Source organism: Cydia fagiglandana, chromosome 15 (assembly GCF_963556715.1).
Source record: "Cydia fagiglandana chromosome 15, ilCydFagi1.1, whole genome shotgun sequence".
NCBI classification, from domain to species: Eukaryota; Metazoa; Arthropoda; class Insecta; order Lepidoptera; family Tortricidae; genus Cydia; species Cydia fagiglandana.
This window is the reverse complement of record NC_085946.1, coordinates 6,613,461-6,637,659: the sequence shown is the minus strand read 5'-3', so window position 1 is coordinate 6,637,659 and position 24,199 is coordinate 6,613,461. Positions and strand designations below refer to the sequence as shown.

Genomic DNA, 24,199 nt, shown 5'->3' with positions numbered 1-24,199 from the left:
CTTTTTAATTTCTACTCTTTTTTGCCAAGCTGTAAATATGCGTTATTGTCACGCTAATGTCAGGTGAACTTTATTCATTAATTACTTACTAGCCCCATAACGAAAAATTGTAAATCGTAGAGTGGTGACGTCATAAATATATACCTATATATACACTTTAAGACCCTATCCTCTTGTATAACGGTAAGAAGAGCAATAAGCATGTAGGTACCTAGACGCATCTTTACGGTGGAATAGGATTTTGTTCAAACTTTGGACAGGCAGAAGTTATGTATTCATTAATTTTTCAATAGACGAACCTTTAGATTTTCTAAATGAGAATATGTATGTGTAAATTTAATCACTCTACTCCCCATATTTACAATTATATTTAAATGGATGCACAATGCATATAGTTTCAAAAGGTGCATTAATCTGATTGACAATTAAACTCTGCAGATAATGCAGATTAACCTATGTTACTCTGCACCTCTGCAGTCTGCAGAGTTGAAGTGTCAATCAGATATTTCCACACATTTGGCGGCATTAACGGTCGTTTAATTCTCTACGTAGACAAAAAGATTCCCTAATTGTGTTGGAATTTCATTAAATAGGTATTTATTGGGTAGGTATATTCATTTGATTCACCCAAGCCTACTTGTTCTCATGTGAATCCTGAACCATGCGAAAGTGTGAACACTGTTAGTTACATTTTATTCAATTGAATTAAATGGTATTTAAACCTAGTCGCTGAACGCAGACCCAATTTCCACACTATAAAGCTAATAAAAATCAAGCAAACCAAAAAAAAACAGGCATTAAGAACTTGTCCCTTAGTGCATTGCTATCTGTAGAAGAATATTTTATGTCGGCAATACCGTTTACCGTACACTTTACATAGTTTAGGGCAAATATTTTATTACGCTATATCGCCTAACTTACTCGTAGAATACAGTGTTTACGACAAGTTATAAGTAATAATATATGTATATTATAATATACAGGGCAAAACTATACAAAGCTGCTGTTAGTGATACATATACCTGTATCACTAACAGCGGCTTTTCATTAGTTTCTTCATAAATATCGTCTAGTTCTCGCATCCCAGTCTAAAGATAACAAAAGCATTGACACGTGGTCGTGAATTGCACTGTTCCTAATTTAATAACCTTGAAAGGTCTTTTTACGAGTCCATTAAACCAGGGCTTTATTCCCCTCTCTTACCAAGAATAACCAGCGTAAGTGTGATCTCCGATTACCCATAGCTTTTACAGATTGCAAGGTCACTCCTTGTTAGCAAGGATGTTCAATAGGTATGTAAGAATAGCAGTCCAACCCGAGGCATAACGTAAAATAAACTACTGATGTTTCCTCGAAATATTAATAAACATCTGGCCATTCTGGCCTCATGTTCGGCCATCTACGCAACTCCTGTCAAAATTGTAAAAATATTGGCTCTCAGAGTATCAAACAGAAATAGAACGGCCCTTCAGCCACTTGACGTTCCTTGAATTGTGCCGGTTGATTTGGAAACAACCGAAGTCACTATGGAACTCGTATTAAGTTCGGTTCTTTTTAGATACTGATACAATCGACCTTGAAATATAAAATAGAGCTAATCAAAAGTGTGTTATGGTTGCTAATGGAATAACATAAAATACCTGTCTTGAAAATCGTGCACGGCTTTGAATGTTTAATCATATATAATTGGTAATTTGATAGCAGAAAACTAATTAATATACAAAATATCTTAATTAAATTTCTGATTTTTAATATCTTAATAAGCATATAATAATTTGTTTTCTAGTAGGTATTTACTTAACTCTGTCTGTGCCGTATAGATTGTACCTACCTATTTAACATGACAGACATGTAAAAAAAATACGTAGGTACGTAGATACTATATGAGTACCATTTTGTTACGGTGTTGACAACCGACTAGGTACTGCAACCAGTTTTTGATCTCAAAGTCGATCTTATGGTATTTTCTAACTTTTAATTTTTAAGAACTCTGGTTTAACCTGAGTAGCAAAAATAACAAGATATTAAAGAGATAAATAAATTGATGATTAAATAAATGGTATACCTAATATCGGGTCCATGTTCGGCCGCATGGCACCACATCAACGTCACGCCATTAGGCGTTTATGTAAATTGTAGAGGACACGTCATTTCAGCTTAGTCGTGCTCTATATGCGTTGTCATTAAAGCTAACACATGTCGTTTATACAACACAGTTTAGGCTATTCGTATCTGATATTCTTATCCATTAAATTAAATTTACGTGTAGTAAAAAACAGACATGACTAAACAGTCATGCGAATCAAAAGCTTTCTTAGCAACGCAGGATTTTGGTGAGGTTTTTTCAAAGTAATAAGGTAAAATCGTTTTCTCCTAACAAATGTTTACCACCACAGCAATCTAAAAAGATTTGTTTACTTAGGTTTCACTTCATGTAGGTACTCATGCAGTGTACCTATAAACTAGTCGTAAAAAGCTTTTCAATTTTTGGTAATCCTATTTATAGAGCAGCTCCACTTAGCAGTTCACCTCTACGTCTTGCAGGGTCAACATATAGAAGCAATAAACCGTATTTATTTCCTCAATGTTTAAATCTGAATTTATACTCGATGGGACCAAAGTCATATATGTATTTAATATAATATAGCTACATTTTATATTAAATACTCATTTATTATTTATATACTTACAAAGAAGAAACCTAAAATTGTTAGACATTTACGTTGTCTACCCCTAAAAGATTTCAAGTAGGTATTTACTAGTATTATGGATATATATTACTTTGCAAGGTAAGTATATAAATAGATATTATGGGACAACCTTACACAAATCGACCTAGCCTCACAGCAAGCTCAATAAAGCTTGTGTTGTGGGTACACTAGACTTTTCAATGTATATATTGTAATAGATAGATATAGATAAATTAAATACTTAAATATGTATGTATTTAGAAAACATGCATAACTCAGGAACAAAATATTTGTGTTGTATTACGAGGGTGAACAGTGTGCTAAGCTCTCTTCTTATATGGGTAGGGTATCCAGCATGTGACATTCAGCATGTAGCTACAAGGATCCATTGGGTATATGCGGTGTATTTAAAGTGATACTGGTTATAACAGCACATAGACTAGGAATCCTCTAGACCGAGTTTAGAGCAATTATTTCATGCAACCGATGATGCCAAAAATGCGGGGGTGCGCGGGACGAGGTGAGCGAAGTCCCGTGCAGTGATTGGTCCGTTCAAAGACACGGACGTCACACAAAGACAATTTCGACTCGAACATGGAGTAAAATTACCGTATGCGTGGCAGAGGGGGTAGCGCGACTATGCTCATTCTGGAGGATGTTTTGTCTGTGTAACAGCAGCTTCAGCCTAGCAGTTCACCTCTACGCCTCACAGGTCAACGTATGAAAGCAATAAACCCTGTTTATTTCCTCAACAGTTAAAACTGGATCCGTATTCTGTAGACGTAAAGTCATATGGCCAAAAGTTGTTACTTGTCATGAGAAGAAAATAATTATAAATCATACTGGAATGGAAGATATTTGTCTATCCGGACCTTCAGTATTCATAGAATTTGTTGCTATTGTATTATCAATGACTTCCTGCGTTTCTTGAACCAAAAACGTTACTTTTGACTCTGACAGATCGGTATCGTATCGCATTGAGATCTAATAAACATTGTTCGAATATGGCCGTCAGATGCTCAGCTACATCAATTCGCACAACTCGCACAATACTAATGGTAACATTCCATTTCTAACCGCAGCTGCACTCCCGGTACTGAACGCGTCGCTGTCATTGTCAATTTCCATAGTAAAATGAACAGTAATGCAGCTGTCGTTGGAAATGGAATGTCACCTTAACACTAAAAAGACTAACAGAGTTAGAGAGAAGCACTTTTAATATGATAATAATCGAGTTAAAATATTTAACGAAATGGCAGCTACATCAAGTATGGAATAGAAGTCGGTGCGCTCGCGACGCGGAAGGGTGTGAGTGTTGGCGCTGCGCCCGCGCTGCAGATGGTGGCATTGGGCCAGCCACGGTCAGGAGCGGCCGATGCACCCGCCGGCAACGATTCACGTTCATTTTTTTACACATTGGTCAAACATGCATACTAGATATGGAGAAGTAAGGGGTTCTGCATAAATCACGCGAGGTGTTTTCGGCTACTTTTTGACCCCCCCTCCCCCTTGGTGACATTTGGTGAGGTTTTTGGCTAAGACCCCCCCCCCCACACAACCTAACGTGTATTTTTTTGAAGTTCTTTCATTCGACCTAATTTTAAGATAAATAGTCTTGTATATAGAAAATCGTGTTTATTTTTATATTTTCGTTAAATAGAATGTTTAAAGAAACCGAGAAAAAGTATCTACTTATGTGGTAGGTTTTTTTTTCTTAGTTTCGTTTACTGTAGAAAAATACACGTGAGGTTTCCTTTATACCCCCCTCCCCCAACGTGATCTATCGTGATTTTTTCGTGACCCCCCTCCCCCCATCATACTCGTACCTCGCGTGGTGCACAAGCCCTTAAACAAGCTAGGCGAAGTGTTAAAAATAATCTTAATACGACATCTTTTGAGAACAAAAGCGTTTTAGCTCTTCCATTTTGGTAGAAGTACGTCCTGCTAGATGCTATTCGGCGAATGGGCTCTACTAAATTGTAACTCCAGGGGTTGTAACAGGCACATTTACGACGTATGAAAAATATACAAACTCCATTACTGAGGCACACTATTCCGTAGCGCGACCAAAAACTTGTCAGGAGGGCTCATTCTCCATTAAACAATTCTTCGGAAGCCAGGCATATTTTATTACGTAGGTAGATGGGTATAATAAATTATACATTATGTTCGGTATCATACAGCATTGACATGAGACTTAAAATAAATATTTCATCATCACCAGCTTGGTTGTGCCTTGTGCTGACGTGACTATAGTGAAGTTGCCAACCAAGGTCAGAAGCGGCCGATGCACCCAATTTTCAATGCTTAACACGAGATTTAAAAAACCTCACTCATCAGTGGAGTTCAGGTAAATATTTCCCTCGAACTTGTGTTCGAGTGCGATTAAATCGGGTCAATTTATATAATAAACTGACCTAACTCATGAAATGGCAATTTTTATGATCTGGCTAGGAAATAATATAATATATTATTTCCTAGCCAGATAATAATATAATATATTATTTCCTAGCCAGATCATAAAAATTGCCATTATCTTATGCATATCATGTGTCGAATTTACTAAACGGCTACGGACAAGCAGGAGTGGTAGGTAGGTGGTGGTAGGTAGTCCTTCATACGATACGTATAAATTATTAGGTATATCTTCCCAGATATTTTTATACTTAATACTATGCTACCCTTGTTTATTCTCCGCATCCTCGGAATCTAAATATGTATGTACAATGTACATATATTATTATTAGTTAAGAAGCATTATTTTGAGTCGCCCTGGCTCTTTATTCAGGGCATGTAAACGACGTCGTTATGAGAAGCTCAGCCAGGATAAAAATTACATTAGACCGCGAGCTTCATGAATATAAATCTCCAAGATAGGTTGAAAAACCTTCTTACGTATGTTTTGCATCGGAATGACTAAAATGAGACATGATTAGGTCATAACAACGAAACTGAACGTGCACGCTAGGGCGCGCAGTTTGCTTAACCAAAACTGTAGTTCCAATTCCAACAAGGGTGTGTTTATTCAAATTACCAGACAGCCAAATCTCAGACTTACCGGGCTATCTCTTTTATAGATCTTAGCCCTCTAAGGTTCGGGGAAACGATAATACATTATATTTAGAAAGCGCTGACTTAATGGCCAAAAAAAAGGACCCGTCTCCTTCTGCCCAGCGGGACTCGGACCTTTTCTTTGTTTAGATACCAGAACAATATTCGCTGGGCAATAAATAGTAATTTTAGTTTTACACTGCCTCGACAAAGGTCGGCGTTGTCGATTTTAGCTACGTTCGAAACCGGCCATGTGTTTAACATAATATTTATTTAGGCGAACTCGTTAAACGCCCAGGCAGGATGTGCTTTGAGGACTCAAGGTTGTAAAGGATTTGTAATCTCGAGTATTAGTGTTAATAACGCAGTCTTACCCTCGAAATATCGGTATCTAATCACGAAACTGGTTTCCTCTTAAAATTAAGTGGGCACTAAGTTTTTTTAGCACTTGAATACATTAAGCGCGATAGCACGGTTGGGAGTAATCTCCGCGAGCATTCTGCCAGAATGAATTCCGAATTTAGAGCAAAACTCGTGTAATCGGATTAAGTTAAAACACATTACACCTTATCATCATAGTATTTAAGTTTAAAATAAGCTTATTTGAGCTAATTAACGCCATGTTTATGTCGCTTTTGGCTCTTAAAAACACCACAAAGCGAATGCTATAGCAAGAAGGGACCATAAATTGACGATTCAAAATTATTTACACAATTGCTAGGTTTGAATGACTAAGTTACAAATAAGCACAAGTAACAGGCATAGCGGGACTCTTATCTTTGGCGCAAACATTTCGCAAATCGTCGTTCAGTAGCTCTACACTACACGCGTGAACCGTAGCGTACAACTTCTTATCTTTTTACATCCTGCGTGCTGCCACAGATTACTAACACACTGTCACTTAAACAGTAAATTACATCGAACCATTCGAAATCATCGTTAACCATATCGCTTTGGGCAATTGTCTTGCTATTTCTGCGGCCCCTCGGTCGGACTTACCGCAGGGCAGTACTAAATTTGTCGAATTCGGACCGAAGTGCGCTTAGCGTGCGTTTGTCGTGTACGTTTATTTACGCGATGCCCCGCGGCGCTGGCGTTGGTCCAAAAACCCACGGAAATAGCAGCTTTGTCGATGTCATTGTACTAGAGCAGCCCTAAAGAGAATTTCGCTGCTCACCCTTTAAAAACTATGCCCTTAGTCAATTTGTCAATGCAATAAATAAATGCAGGAATACCTACTCGTTCTATAGGTACCTAAACAAAACGCATATACCTATAACCAAATAATTTTGGTTGGAATACCAAGAATTTTTTCAGCGAAATGTCGGGTCTCCACCAAGCGCACGCGCTCGCGAGGCAGCCTCGGATGCGTGGCTCGCGAGCCTGGCCTCGCGAGCCAGCCTCGAGGTTAGCTCGGAGACACTGAGGCGAGCCTCGCGAGGCAGACCGAGCCATTAGAAGTCCGAGGCAAATCACGATGCATAGTTGTGTATTTTCTGCTGCTGCAATTTTTCTGGTGGCTTATTGTTTAAAAAAGAGGAAAAACTCGCGTTTTAAAAAAATACCAACAAAACGCTGGTGGATAAAAAAACTTTATGAGCGTCGCAATTAACACGGAAATATGTACATTATTTCAACAATTGTAACTTGATAAAACCGTACATAACTTTACATGCATTGAAGAATTTAAAAATTTGTTTTAAATTTTGACTGAGTAAGTTAAAAAAATGCGACGCAAGTTATAGAGAATCAATAACTGTGAGAGAAACGATTTTTAATAACTACTTATAAGATTTTTAGTAAACGGAGACTCATATACCAGTTGGCATTTCTTATTTCAAGTATCGAAACAGAGTATTTCAAAAATGCATTAATTTAGACATTTCCCTCCAACAGTCTTCCCAAGAGTTCATAATTATTTAAACTATGTTCGCGCTCGCGAGCCAAAACCACCACCAGTCCACACCGAACGCGCAGCGCACACCGAGGCACCTTTGAGCATGTCGCATTTACCGACAGCGGATGGCTCGACCCCGAGGCACGCTCGGCCGAGCCAACGTGCGCCCGAGCGGCCCCGAGGCACGTCCACACAGACCGAGCATTTGGCTCGCGAGGCTGCCTCGCGGGCGCGTGCGCTTGGTGGAGACGCGGCTATAGACATTTATAGGATTAAAGAAAGAAATCACCTCAGACTTATCTCTAACTTTCCAAGTGATTAACGGATTCGATCGGAGACAACAACAAACCACAAATACCTTGTCCCTAAAATAAAGTCACTCGGCCCTCTCATGTCAGGGAGAGGCATAAGATATACATATTAAAATATAAGGTACACGATAAAAAATATTATTCACCTTCGTTAAACTTTTTTCCCGTACCATCTACTCCTAGAGATACCGTCAAATATCTAAACCACGAAGTAGGTAATTCTGGTGTAGGGAGACGAGAAATAAACAACCCAGTAAAATTCGTTAAGACCTAAGTCAATGAGAACATTAAATAAAGACAGTGCGGTGCAAGAGATAGCCTATCTAACCTACCTTTAAGTTACATAATGGCCCTATTGAAGATTACCTATAGGTAAACACAGGCTTGAGTCGCTACGAGGCGATAAAAGGAAAAAAACATACAAGGTGAACCTATTCCGGACCCTCTAAATTAGAACGTAGAAGTTGATCAACAAAAAACTAAAGACGATTCGCTCGCCCAACCCCTTTATTTTGCTTGGCCGAGCACTTTTTACTTTTATTCTAAAAATATCGCATTCACGAATGAATTTCGAAAGGAAACGTGATTCCGTCCAAGGTCAGGCAAATTAGTATTCGTGCGGCGTGTTCACTGTTTGACCGGACGCAAAAACTCGTTGCCGACTCTCGGACGGTCCTGCGACTTTTTCTAATCTTGATTAGTATGGCCTGCGCCCGCGCTGGCTGGTTAACACCTCGCTATTACACAACTAACGTAATTTAATAGGCACGCACACCTCTGCAATTATGTGAGGAAGATCGTTAATTTTATGGTAAAAAGCTTTTATTGGGTTTAACCAGCGTTAATCGTAACAAAGGAACCAAAACAACAATTAATTAAGACGATATTTTTATAAGCAATAGTTACACAGGTTTCGTCATCGATATTTCATTTCCGAGTTTATGGTTGTTTAGCTATGGTATGGCATATTATGGTTCGTACTGTACCTACCTCGTTTGCCAATATGTGCAGTTACTACATACATCCACACAGGTTGCTCTGACGTATAGAGGATGCATAATTCAGCTACGTCCGTCATCGCCATCGGAAATTGAGCAATTATTTTGAGTGATGAATTCGAAAATTGATTTGCTTTGTGGTTTACCTTTAATAAGGCCATGAATACTCAGAATTCTTTCTCTGCATCCTGTACCTATACTTTTCCTGGTAAGTACCTAATTTACTTTCATATCGTTAAAACTGCGACTTCGTTTTTTTCCTTTAGTGTTTTTTCATTAAGCGGGATAGTCAGTTTTGGGGTAGAAAATTGGGTGAGGCGTGTAAAATCCGTGAGCTTAAAGAATTATCTTCGTTTTTCGGGTGTAATCGGTCGTAATCGTGATTATAACAATGTGTTTTCGATTTAGTTGGAGACCAACAAGCAAAATGAGCAGTCTTATTTTTAGCCTTAAATTATATAAAGCAGTTGATACCCGCCCATATAATTCTTACAATAAAACCCAACGCAAGTTCTTTATTAGCTACCTGCCAACCTTGCCTTTATTAGATACAAGTGTTTAACTAATAAATGTAAGGTACAGGTATGTATTAGGCCACCTCCTAACAATTGATGCAAATATTTTCAATGTGACATTTGTCCATTTAAAACTAACTTAATAGGAAAATTTTCAATACCTGCCTTACCACATACGTTACATTTTAGATAAAATAATGAACAAATAGGTCGCAGTGATTTGAAGATTTAGGAGACTTCACTTCAGAGATTACGGGAAATTCATGACTCATACCTGTAGGTAAATATTAAATACCAACGTGCAGTCACCTGCAATAATATGTTACACAAAGAAGGCAGCAAACATATCTGACACGACCTTATTTGTAGAGCCATAAGAGCGTGTCACATATTTTTGCGGCGTTCAAAGAGTAACATATTATTGCAGGTGACTGTACATACATAGTGTCAAGTTGTGAGTGCGAACTCCTGAAGCCGTACTTACGACGCGGGTTAATGAATCATTGAAGGGTTATTATCCTCCAGTCTGAACTATACAAAAGTATGTAAGTAAGTATGTTCATTAATAGGTATTACGCAAAATTATACTCATAAGAAAATAACGAATCAGTCAGTCGTTTTTAAAGTCGCGCTGACCTTTGGCCTACAGTTTGAAAGACGAATGTAAATATTTTGAAATGATTTAAGAACCCGTTTGACATTAGTGAAGGAATGCACAATGTGCTAGCGTAAAACAAGTTCCACAAAAATGCCAAAATCATAAAGACGGCAGCAAAATATACTCGTACCCTCTTGTTTGACCCATTTCGCCCGCTCCCAATAATATCGTTATGTGAACCCAAACTCCATTTTCCATTTCATTTGACACCCGGGTAAAATATCAAAAAACCTATAGAAATTACGGTCAAGTCCACTTACTAACAGACCTAACCATGTTGCGAGTTATTGTCTGTATTTTACCGAGGTTTCCTAGTGCAACGGTGTCGGTGCAGATACTGCACAGTTTAACGAGTACGGTATTGTTATTGTTATGGTCGTGCCGTGTGATGTAGCAACCGGCTTCAATCATAACCTCAAAGCTGGGGGTGTCCTGTGTGGCGGAGGGCGCGCGCCGCTCAATGTTGTCGCGCATGCGTCGGCCCCGCACTAGCCCCCAAGGCGCACAAAGCCACGGCACCGCGATGCCAGGCGTCGAGCCCTCGCCACGCTAGCGACCGCGACTGCTGCCACCTCAGCCGAGACAAAATATGTGATAGCAGTGCATGTGACAACGTAACTGTAGTGTTTCTTTTCACAATACTTAACTTCCGCTAACATGTACAAGACGGTGCGGCATGGCGAGAACAGCCTGCAGTACACCATCCTGCCGCAAACTGAGGAGGTGCTCAACAACAGCGGCCTTAAAGGCAAAGGCCGTGATTATAGCCCCTCGATCCACGTTCGACACTCTCGGAAAAGATCGTCAGTGAAATATATTCTGCTTGTGATATTTGGTATAATAGTAGCGTTGGCGCTGGCATCTATTCCACTCTATGTTATGAACGGAGCCCTGTACGCTCGCAGAAGCCAGCAAGACGTGATTACGTCTTCGCCTCATACGCCAGGTGGAAGGGATATAGTGAAGTCGCGCAAAAAGGACCTTAAGGAGATATCGCCAGAACTGCTTTCAACACTAATATCAAAACTTGAAACGACATCGACTACTGCATCTCCCACCACTGCATCCACGACAGTTGCCACAACTGTAGTTAGTGAAAGAGCAACGACGCCTCCGTGGACTATGCCCGCTTTGAGGTCGTGGAAAAGCTCGACATCTTCTACAACTATTCCTCCTATTCCGACTGAAGACATTGAGGAGATTCCCCTTATAGGCACTCCCTCTGGTAGCATTCGACGGCTCGATCAGTACATGTCGAATAAACCATGGGCGACAAATAGTAATAATGTAATACCACTAAAACCTACTGTAACACCTGAACCAACAGTGCGGAATATGTATAGATACTACTCTCGGTCATTCGTTCCGTCAGTTAAAACACCAACTGATCCTCCAAAAGTTGAGGATGTGGTAATTACTACGAAGGGTACTACGACGCGTGCCCCTGTGACGACCGAGATCGCGACCACCAGTGACAGCTCTAGAATGAGTGAAGAATGGAAGGATACTCTTCTATCGGTTGATGATGACGAGACTTTCAAGTCACTGGAAGTGGATGAGGTGTTTTCCCTTCCGCCGCTGAAGCCGAACAGCGCGGCCGACAGCGACGAAGTGACAGTGTCCAAGGCGGGCGACGGTACGTGGTACGGGGCACGGTGGCCTTTCGTCGACACGTCATCATACTTTCAATGGACGGTGAGTACGATTGCAATATTTCCTTTCTTACGTAAGAAACGTCTCATGTCTGATCGAAGCGTGCACCAAGCATGTATCCATACCTACAATTGGGTACATTTCAGAGTAAGTAGTTAGATGTAAAATATTGCGAAAGCGGACATGAAAACCGCTGCTACAAGTTAATAGAGTTCTGGTACCGTAATCGCGGTTGGGTTTGAATTTTGAGGTGACGCAACATTGCAAATGACCACATTAAGATAACTCGTAACAAACTTCACATATTGGGAGACAAATATGATATCATAAATAAAATGTTGTACCTATCAACACACGAACACACGATACTCGTTGCACGGAATTGAGGACAGTCAGTCCCTGGCGAGGACACAAATTACATAACACGATTACTTTGCAGAGAAAGTTTTAATACATATAACTAGATACTCCCGAGAGACAATTTTCCCGGTTCTCTTCCAGCATTGAATCTGTTCTAGTTTTATTTTTCTTAAAGATTGAGAAAAAATAAGATTAGATAACTTTATAATATTAGATTACCCTATTTTCATACTATACTTATGGCAGACAAAAACTAGGCATCCGAATGCTTTACTCTTAGAGAATTTCATACTCTTTGAATAGGTAGGTATTTACCTACGGAATAATATTATACTTACCTACTCTCTGAGAACACTAAGATACATACCTTAACTAGGAAACTTGAGTCCCGCCCGCCGGGTTAATTTCGCTTGAAGTTACCTTTCCCAACGAAAACATCTAGGTATAGCAAGCCTGAAATGAGGCTCCGCTCATTTTCTCCCAAGCAGCTCATAAATTAGGCGCCTCGTCTACGGAGCGGCATATTGCTCTCCACTCCAAGTTAATTTGAGAGTTTAAAACCTCAGAACACATTTAGCCGTGTCATTACAACGCAACGTGAGTGTGAAATGTTGCCTGACACGTAATATCTGTTCGTGTATTATACGCGTGTCGCAAACGTGAAAACGCGCGAGATGTCATGAAGCTCACAATGGCCCCTTTTTAGGGTTCCGTACCCAAAGGGTAAAAACAGGACCAGTAAAGATTCCACTGTCGGTCTGTCTGTCACCAGGCTGTATCTCATATACCGTGATCGCTAGACAGCTGATATTTTCACAGATCATTTATTTCTGTTGCCGCTATAACAACACACAAACATAACAAAATACATAAAATAAATATTTAAGTGGGGCTCCCATACAACAAACGTGATGTTTTTTTGTGGTTTTTTGCGTAATGGTTCGGAACCCTTCGTGCGCGAGTCCGACTCGCACTTGGCCTATTTTGAATACTGTTTTGCAAGAGCTAGGTTTCCCCGGGCAACTCTTCAGCCTTGGTATTTTGTTCTCGCACGTTACATTCGTTACAACGAGCCTGAAGTGTACTAAACCGCCACTAATATAAGTCTACGACATTATCTACTCAACTGTGTTTTGTTTTCAAAGTACCTAAATACCTGGATTATATATAGGTAGGTACTTTCATAGGGTGCAAGGACGTAGAATAATGATTTATTCATGAAATGTCCGGCTTTTCAGTTTGCTACAAACTAAGCGCCGTATTGCGTTTCAGTGTTTACAATTTAGCAACCTTGGGCAACCTCTAGGCGTAGACCTACATAATACTTATGTACCATCACGCTCCGCGATTGTTGCGCCATTTAGGGTCCTAGCTAAATTGGTTTTTAAATACTTACGCTATAGAAATTCCAATTTAGCAAGAACCCTAAATGGCATAACAATCCCGTGTGGTGACTGTACATATAAGTAGCAAATTTATTTACTATTTGTCAGCCGTATTCAAGCAATATCATATACATATATAATCTTTAAAGCCGAAATTCATTTTAAAATCCGATGCTTCGCTACTTGTAATTAAGATTGATATCGGTATGATTTATAACGAAATTAAGAAGCCGTATTCCCAGAAAATCTTAATGCCCCGAAATTACCAAAAATACAAAGGGTTGTCCAATCACACGTGAACTTATAGCACAGAATAACGAATAGTACTATCGTACTTATACCTAAGTAAGCTAGGTACCTATTTGGTTACAAAACGAGCATTTGTAAATTATTTCCCTTTTCCTGCCTTGGGTAAGTAGGGTACAGTCCATTTCCAACGACAGCAGAACTACCATTAATTTTACTATGGAAATTGACAATAACACCGACGCGTTCGTACTAATAGTGCAGCTGCGGTCAGAAATGGAATGTTACCCTAAAGGTAATTCATAAGCGCCACTTGCACCATCTCCCTAACCCGGGGTTAACCGGTTAAACCTGGAGCTTCTATGGTTACCAGTACAATTTGACACTGAGTTAACGGTTTAACCACTTAACCCTGGATTAGTGGAATGGTGCAAGTGGCGCAGTAATTTAACTTTAATTTTAAACTAAAATATATACTTATTATATCGCTATTTAGGTATTACCTATCGTTTATGTATGTTCTTTAGATATCTAACAGCAACTTGTTCGCTTCATTTTATGATAGGTACCTACTTAGTATATTATATCTTATAGTGATTATATATGTAAATACATACTACAAACGATAGAGGATCTTCTATTCGTACCTATTTTTTTACCTATTGGAGAAAAATAACAAGTAACTGCGAAAGAACACCCGAAGCTCTACATAATGACAAAGTGCCAATGCTACATTTACTTAGTAAATGGACCGTTAATATTTCTTTCTTACTAACAATTACTTTTCTCTCACCTTCCCTTTTGTCCTATTCTTTTCAGTGTTCAGTACTCAACTTATCCTGAAATTCTAAACACTTCGTGTCTTTTCATCTCAAGTTAAGAGTCTCTCGAAATTTGAATGAGGGAGGGATGACAAAACAAAAGCCCGTACAACGCAGCGGAGCGTGACATCGTGACCATATCGTAAACATGACCCAATTAAAATAATCTCAAATCAAATCTACTACCCGAACAGCTCCTATCTCGAACACTCATCGGCCAACTTACATAAAACATAAATTCAACTCCTGATTTTATACGCGCCCATAGCCAATATTGGAATGTCGCTATTCGGACTAGTCTGATTTGTGGATATAGATTTTATTTATTTAGCTGGAGCCCCAATTCAGATTCAACAAGTTGGTTTTGATCTTATTTTGATACGACCTTGAAGATAGCTCTAGCTCGCTGATTGGTGCTCGCAAAATGAAGCTACGTCGTGCGTGAGCTGCGCGCCAATCACCAAGACGATCGTCAAAGTCGTATCAAAACCAGATCAAAGCCACAACAAGATGGTGAATCTGAATCGGCCTCCTGTTCTCTGAATCGAACAAACTTTAGCTTTAACTTCGTAGTTTTAAAGGTTTTGTGTTGATGTGTCCGCGAGGGTATTAAAGGTAACCCTAAAAGGTGACCCAAAAGTTTGTTTGAGTTTTCTTATAAGATTTTCTCGGATTCACGTTATTTACGTACGAGTGGTTTACAGGTAGGTGGGAGGTGGTGGGAGGTAGGTAGGTGGGGTAGGTATGTAGGTAGGTTTAGGTAGCCGGTCTAACTAAGTTAATTTTGCACCGACTTGAACAGAACAAAGCGATGGAGTGTCATTATAAATAGTGTTATATTTATAATGATAGAGGCGTTACTTTGCCATTATAAATGTCATATTTACATAGATACTTATTATTATTAATGATGACATTGCAATTGCCATGTACAGTCAGCTTGGTACGACTCCAAAGAGGCATGTGTCCAGCAGTGTGACTGTGAGCGGAGTTGAGTGAGGCTGATGATGATATATAAATCATCATCATTATATATAATATGGAATATAAATACAGTAGGTAGGTAGGTAGGTACAGTACAGAATACCTACAGGAATACACAAGGATATAAACGGTAATACATAATACAAGAGCACTTTTATGTCGTGTGACCGCAGTTGTCTTTATACCCCAATCTAGTAGTTGAGGTGAAAGGAACAGCATCACAGCATGATTCGTCCCAGAATCGCTGTCAAACTTCGGTTTTGTAGGAAGTGTCATTTCTGTACGATAGTAGGTACCTACCATGGTATAATAATATACTCCGCCTGGTACTCTCTTCCCGTCTTTTCTAGGTCACCTGACTGACACAAGCCTACGTCATCATGCGACAGCGCTATATGATAATATGCGATAGCGCTATATATAGCGGCCACGGAGGCTTGTGTCACTCTGGGAAGAGAAGACCATGTTTTATTACACTATGATACCTACCTAGGTAGGTATTTATTGTGTGCCCCAATAAGCAAGGTGTATTTGTTGCAGGGCTACTCCCCCGGCGACAACCTGCTGCTGCCGCTCCTGGTCGCGGCGCTCTCGTCCATCGCGCTGGTCTTGCTGCTGGCGCTCGCCGTGCGCAAGAGGAAGCGGAGCCAGACCGCCTCAGCGATTGGGGTATTTATAATATTTATGCGTCATAATTTCATAGAAGTTTGATGTTTAAATTACACTGGCACTGACCGTTGATAAGCGGCCAGGTAAACGACACACAGCAAAGCGTTAACATAATGGCTCCTTTACACGATGGGCCAGCGCCGGCCACTCCAAAGAACGTTTTTATGCGTTAGAGGGTGACTGCTATCTCATTCTACCACATGGCTGCGTCTGCGTCCCTGGGAGTGGCCGGCGCTGGCCCATCGTGTAGAGGAGCCATAATGTTACAAAGTTAATTAATCACACATTTAAACAAGGAGCCCGGCCCCATTCAGATCTAAACTTGTTGTGATTTTGATACGACCAAGCCGATCGTTAAGGTCGTGTCAAAACTATAACACCTTTGTTAAATCTGAACAGAGTTCCAGAGTCTTTAAAGAATTGTCTAAAATAATAAAAGAACAAGGGCGGGCTAAGTCACGACAAACGCTACAACGGCTCAGATCAGATAGACTGGGCTAGCCGATTAGTATCTAGAGACGAGGCAGACGAGCAGGCGCCCGAGACACAGGGTGCGTAGCCAACGTGCCAATCGTTTACGCTCCGTAGCGAACAAAACACAACTGTCTCTGTCGCACTAATATGGAAGAGTGATAGAGCTTTCTCTAAATGACTACGTTACGCCTACATTCAAGCGGCATACCGTATGGTCTGTCCTTTTTTCTAAGATCAAGTACGCCATGCCATTAGGTATACCCAAATGTATGGCGAACTTGATCTTAGAAATCGGACAGGCTACACCAAAACGTAAAGTTAGCGGACTGGAAAATACGAAAAGCTGCATTCAGGAGATACCGTAGCTGATTGGTGGGGAATATATCTTGGAATATACTGTTACAAAAGCAGATAATATGTATACCTACTCAGTCACATAAGTAATTATTTTTGGTTTCAATGATACTCGACATCTTCTGATTTTGGTCGCACTTTTGCCATTTCACAGACAATTTCGTACTTACATTAGTTAGTTAGTTAGTTATCCTGGGCATTTTCCGCAAATCGACAACCATTGTGCCTATTTTGCGTGAAATCGTACTTACCTACGTTAGATCTGTGGTCTAATGTGAATTTCTGAATGTTTGGAGATGATGCTACTGTGATGTCGCTATATAAGTACTTACTATACCTACTTGAATCCTCGAAGTTATTTCAAGCAGTGTTGTCATAACATCTTAGGCGTATGAAATGTTGCCATCTTAGGTCAAGCCGTTGCTCTTTGGCCTTCATTGTTAGCAGCCACCCACGCCCACGTGGCAAGTCAAAAACGTGAACGTTGCTAGGTTTTATTGAAACATAACATGCGTAAGATACGGAATAATGTGAGAAACCGATGTTGTGATGACATATAACTAATGTATGAGTGAACTGCAATAGTAGATTGTTAACCAAGGGTGGAAAGTGAACCATTTCACCCGAGATATTTTGGCGCTCGAACGAAGAGAGAGCGCCCATAGTTCGAGGGTGAGATGGTTACTTTTACCCGAGTTAAACACTCTACTTTTCATTTCGACTATGAGGAAAGTCAAACACGAGAAATGTAGGTTTATTATTGGAAATTATATTTCTTTAGAACAAATTATTAACAGATACATAGGTATGATAATACTATTACTTATTCTGTGACATAGGTAAACCACATAACTATAAGTCACTCGAATCACTTGAAAATGTAAACGGCGCCAATTTCAGTCATGCGGAAGTTAATATGAGAGCTTTTTACTGAATAATATGGCTGTTAGCCGTTGCTCGAAGTAAAAATTAAAAAAAAAATTACTTTCCACCCTAGGATGGGAAATGCAATTTTCTACCCGGTTATCAGCCTATGAAAGGTGAACTTTCCGAACAGGAGAGATGAAAAAAAATTAAGCACCTGTAATTAGTCTTAAGTTAGGTAATTGATCCCATTGTGTTACCACAGTTAAGCCATTTCTATTTAAGTTAGATTCATAAAAGTGTGTTAGCGTATGCTATAGACTTATATGTGTACGAATTAAGTACAATACAATACAATTTACAAATGAATCAAATGAATCAATTAAGACTAATCACAGCTTCTTAACTGCGCCTAGTTACAATTTTCTTGCAATTCACTCGTATATTCATAGACTATTAAATGAAAAATACTTGAAAAAGTAGGTACATGTTATTCAGTAAAAAATGATTAATTTATAGGAAGGTCAAAATTACAGAAGTCTATTTTTCAACTCAATTAAGCACCGGCAAGTGGTTAATTTAGGTTTCTCGTACAATATTTAAATCAAATAAACAAAAACCTACCTACAGAGTGAAGCTAATATAAGTAAAAAAAATATAAATGAAAATATCCTGAGGGTTGATTTCAAGAACTCCACAGAGGATTGAAGTACTTAGATTTATTATCCTTGTGCCACCCAATGTACATTAGGATGTACACTCAGTTTCGATGGAATGTCAACCTTAATTAAAAACAAAGTAGGTGCTCCTCTCTCGTAAAATCATCGAACAAATGAAATTCAACCTAGTAATTGAAAATACAACACGATTCTAACTTCCTTGGCTATCCTACTTGAAATATCCTAGGCAACTAAATTAATAATTTACCTAAAAGCCCGCCGGCTAAAACGGATGGTAGAAGCCTTTCTTACATCCTCTGGGATAAGAACCTGGCAAAGGATGGTAAACTTGCTTATTATGTTGATTTGTATTGTTCGACCGAATAACAAATAGGTACTATTTGGTACTAGCTGCCAACATCATAGGTAGGTACTAAGGTACCTACTACTGCGAGATGATTCCTTGAATAAACGGGATATCTTACATTAGGTTATGCATGAACCTTGGGTACTTATTACATAAGTACCTACACAGTGACCAGTGAGAAAGCGTTGCCATAGCTAACTAGTTTAGAGTTAAATAGATAGGAAGATAAGATAAGGAAACAAATACAATTTAAAGTGAAAATGACGTAACTACAGCTCTAATAAAAAACCGGCCAAGTGCGAGTCGGACTCGCACACGAAGGGTCCCGTACCATTATCTATAAAAACGGTCACCCATCCAAGTACCCCGCCCGACGTTGCTTAACTTCGGTCAAAAATCAAGTTTGTTGTATAGGAGCCCCACTTAAATCTTTATTTTATTCCGTTTTTAGTATTTGTTGTTATAGCGGCAACAGAAATACATCATCTATGAAAATTTCAGCTATCTACCTATCACAGATCACGAGATACAGACTGGTGACAGACGGACGGACGGACGGACAGCGGAGTCATAGTAATAGGGTCCCGTTTTACCCTTTGGGTACGGAACCAGGCGTGGCTCACTCCGCGATTTCGACGCTTTGCTACAGGTAGCTAAAAGTCCATCCGTTCGACCCCAATTTTGGGGTTTGCCATAAGTCGCGCGTGGCGCTGTCGCCACCTAGCGGCCATATCTGTGTGCTGATCGTGACAGACGTGTTCTGTTAGAGAGTGGGTCTTCTGTACCTAGTACTATTATTTATTCTGTGACGGAACACAAAAAAAAGTGATCTACTGTACACTCTTCCCTACTTACTAGCTCACCTATCCTTGTTCTTGCGGCAGCCGTGATAGGTGACCAGTCCAGTGTAATAGAGCCATGTTTTCTTGTTCACAGCTCACCTCGGACCTGCAGCCAGACGACAACACGAATCTGCTCACGGCTGAAAACCCGGAGGACGTCGAGGAGTGAGCTCCGAGTCACCGCGCTTCAAGCTTCTTCGATCCATCCTAGAATGCTTCTGTACATATCGTGGGGAGGCACACGGGTACCACAAAAATGGAAATTTGAAAATCGTTAGCTTATTCGAGCGATAGAGGCAAATAGTTGAACGAACGAAATGGTTCGCGGTTATAACCCAGGGTATCTGCACTCAATTTCAAGATTTTTGTGTAGGGACAAAGAGAAACCACATCATACAAAATATGTCAAAGACCTTGTGCTGTAAAGCTAAATTGTAAGTTACATACCTATACTATTGCTGAGTGCAGTATCTGTGACGTTATCTATACAACAGACGCACATTATTAGTGTTAACTAGGTACTGTAATATCATCTGTGGCACGGCGCAGCTTGCAAGCAATGTTTCGGATTTGGAACTGTGAGGGAGATTGTTAAGAAGTCCTATAATCACGGTTGGTAATCGGACGCAGAAAGGCTGAAACATTATTTAAACACCCGCCTCTTCTATGTTAACACAACACAGCCATAGTTAATGAAATATGAACGTAGGCTGTCCTCGATTGTACACGAGGCATTCACGCACCTTGTAATGATTTAGCTGCCATAGATTCTTGGAGGTGTATCCTCTGACGTACATAACGGTCATATTTAAACTTTCAGTGCCTATTGTTTGTATATAAAATGTACCTACGTTTGGAGGTCTCCGTGCCGGCCGAGGACTTCATATTCAGAGATACGATATAATATGTAAGTATATTTTGTATTCACATTAGATATTGGACTGTAAATTAGGTATGCGTCAAATGCCAATGTCGCTAACTTATTTTTGTTACAAAATATAATCTATAAATATTTATTGAATGTCATTTGCCATCCTATTAAGAAGTATTATTACTAGATATATTATAGTAGAATACTGATGAGCTTGCTAGTAACTTTATTGTACGGGGCTTATCACAATTTGTTTGATTCCTTTTAAGATATCTTCTTAGTAGCTTCTTTCGTACCCCTATGATAATGTTTATAGGACCTATCTTAGAAGTTAGATAATTCTCAATAATTATTAAATGGCTAGGAGGTTTGCTATATTTTCTATTTATCATCATAGATTAACTTTTGATTGAGGTAAATTATAATAATGGATGCTGCCTACTAATATTTAACTATGTAATACAATAAAGGAACAAAATTACACCCAATCACTTTATATAAAAAGGTTTCCACTCTTAGTACAATTATTTATAAGTAAACTCACCGTCAGCATCTAATTCAACAGTACATATTAAGTATTCAACAAGTATATGAAAAATTCAATTCACATAGCACGTACTATGTATATCATATCTCTGAAGGTTCGATTGTATGACTCGTCAGTATTAAAACAACCCTGTGGTATTAACTTGACGTTAAACATGCAATACTTATTTATTGGGTACACTACATAAAAAGTCCGAAAAGTATTTTTTCTGAAAGCATAATTGTGATTTTTAAAATGTTTTCCTTCTTATCTGCTAAATTATACATGGCAATATTTGCCTCACCCCCCACCCCCCCCCCAAAAAAGGGGGAGGCCTATGTTCAGCAGTGGACGTCTTATGGCTGAGATGATGATGATGATGAATATTTGCCTCGAGCAAAGATGTTTCTAGCTAGAATTCTGATTCTAGAAACATCTTTGCTGGAGGCAAATATAAAGATATAAAGAGAGGAAGAATATTTTGGAGAAAAAACTTTTCGGATTTTTTTAGTGTTCCCCTATTTATTTTATTAGTAGTCGGATGATAGGATAAGGAGAAAATATCAATCTTGGTGTACCTAATAATATTGTACCGTTTAAACGTCAATTTTATTATATTATATTATTTTATTATTCTTCAATAAAATTATTTTTAATATAGACATAAGACTGATATAGGATTGCGTTTAGATTATTTTGATGTTATTAGATACCTAGGTAGTAGCGATTCGTTGAAAAATATTTTTTATAACGGCACTATTTGTTTCAATTGTTTTTTCAGCAATGCGTTTTTCGTGTGCTATTTAATGTAAATCTATTTATATGTATTGTACTTCAATGTTAGAATACGAGTGTAAGATCGAGGGGAAACGAGTGGGATTGTGTAGGACTTAAATAGTTAGATATTCAAATGTGATACCTGTGTAGTATCGGAGACAATGTGATTCCCCTGTAGAAGGAACGGTCCATCGGTCAAGACAAAAGACCCCATTCAAAACTTTAAACGTAACGTTATATTGCGACAACCCAATATCACTGTCATTAAGAGTAGCATATTTAGTAACAAACTCCGCAATGTCACCAGTTAATTCCAAACGTCTTGAATGGGACCATCGTCTGGCCCTAAAATATAGCCTTAAGTTGTGTAACATTCTGAATTCAATGTAATGCCATGGATCACTATATCAATCATGCTAGTAAACATTATATCTTGCAAATGATCGCACACAAATGTATCAATAGTTGTTAAGTTAAATTAGCTTTTGTGACGACATTGTGTTCGTGATGCCATGCGCGTAACTTTTATATACGCCGTTGTTTTTACACCCACCATGTACATAAGTAATGAAATAAACTGTGTTTTCCCACCTCAAAACTGGTTTTAATATCCGTAAAATTTTAAGGATCTTTCGACCAGCGCTCGAAATTCAAAAATCGGCCCCATGGATGTACATTAAGGCGATTCATACATAGCCAACTCGAACTGAAGCAATAATTAACCACAGCACCATGGACAACTATAGGTATTATGGCGTACGCTATCAAAGATTCATACAGTAGCGATCAAAAGTATTTTGACAAACGAACTCCTTTCAATATGTTTATGAATAGGGTATATATTTAATCATTACGTTACGATTATATTTTATTCACCCTTCATTTGTTACGTTTCCACTTAGATTAGTAAAACTAAACAACAGACTTAGAATTAAAACTGATAATTTGCGCTACAGGTAGATCAAAAGTATTTTGACACTTTAATGAAATGCCTTTGCTGAACTGGCAAGACGGTTAAAAAAAACATTTCATTAATATTTAATGGCATATCCTCTGGCTTTCCTCACAGCAGTAAATCGAGACGGCATAGAGTCCCCTAACTTCTGTATATGATCATTGATCATATAGTATGTTCGCCCATTCTGACTGAAGACCTTGGAAAAACCCCATGGTTTGAATTATTTCTGCACCTCACACTGGACGATCCAACGCTTTCTATAAAAGCTCTATAGCATTAAGATCAGTACCTTGACTAGGCCACTCAAAAACCTAGATTTTTTTGCATTAAAGAAGCCTTTACATGATCGGATTTGTGTTTGAGGTCGTTATCATGCTGAAAAACCCAGCGAAGTGGCATATTTTCTTTTGTATATGGTATCATTTGTGTGTAGAGTAAATTTTCATTTACATATCGATCCATTATCCCATCAATTCGTACGGGAGGCCCGACTCCATGGCGAGAAAAATATCGCCAAGCCAATGACGTTAAGGCCACCAATTCCACCAGGCTAGACTGGGTGGGTACCTGGTATCGCACAAGGTGTCTTTTGTTATTTGGACGACGCACATACTTGATACCATCCAACGACATTAAATTAAACTTGCTTTCGTCACTCCATAAAGTTTTTGAGCAATCGGAACTTGTCCACAACTTGTCACGAATCGCGAATGCTAATTGGGATACCTTATTCTTTGCTGAAATATGTATTTTTTTTTAATGGGCGTCGACCATGTAATCCATGCTCTATTAAGAGTAGTTTAATAGTAAAAACAACAACCTTTACATTATAGTTATTTTTTAGTTAATTTTTAATTGTTACTGTACGCTTCCATGGGTGTTCTACTGAAATCTTTTTTATTACACGATCAGTTGTAGAAGTAGTGTTTCGAGGACAACCGCTTCTATGCTTATTTGTGATGCAGTTTCGAGCCTTGAACTGCTTATTTCAGACACAAATCAGATGCAGTGATACACCAAAAGTCCGCGAAACCTCAGCTTGCTACTTATCTTTCTAAAGTGCAGCCGCACCAGCTTGCTTGAAATCGTTCGAATATGCTTTATGTTTGGCATATTAAGAGAAGTATCCAGATGTAATTAATTCCAAAAAATTGAAATTCTGCGGCTCTGTTTTCAAAAAAATTGTAAAAAAGAACCGTGTCAAAATACTTTTGAACCCGTAAATTGACATTTTTTGTTGCCAAGTTTATATTTTCATTCGATGAAACT

General features: G+C 39.0%; 1 protein-coding gene across 1 annotated transcript; it reads left to right on the top strand.

The window, feature by feature from the left end:
• The first annotated feature begins 10,606 nt into the window (after positions 1-10,606).
• On the top strand, positions 10,607-22,570 carry LOC134671244 (mucin-2). Its single transcript, XM_063529048.1, has 3 exons — positions 10,607-11,815; positions 16,110-16,238; positions 19,893-22,570. The coding sequence occupies exons 1-3, from the start codon at positions 10,778-10,780 to the stop codon at positions 19,965-19,967; spliced, it is 1,242 nt and encodes a 413-aa protein (XP_063385118.1). The 5' UTR covers positions 10,607-10,777; the 3' UTR covers positions 19,968-22,570.
• Positions 22,571-24,199: the final 1,629 nt, after the last annotated feature.

Excerpts from the sequence above, each read along its gene's own strand:
- LOC134671244 (XM_063529048.1), top strand. The coding sequence starts at position 10,778 with ATGTACAAGACGGTGCGGCATGGCGAGAACAGCCTGCAGTACACCATC. Across the intron at positions 11,816-16,109 it reads CATCATACTTTCAATGGACG|GGCTACTCCCCCGGCGACAA; the intron begins GTGAGTACGATT and ends TATTTGTTGCAG. Across the intron at positions 16,239-19,892 it reads AGACCGCCTCAGCGATTGGG|CTCACCTCGGACCTGCAGCC; the intron begins GTATTTATAATA and ends TCTTGTTCACAG.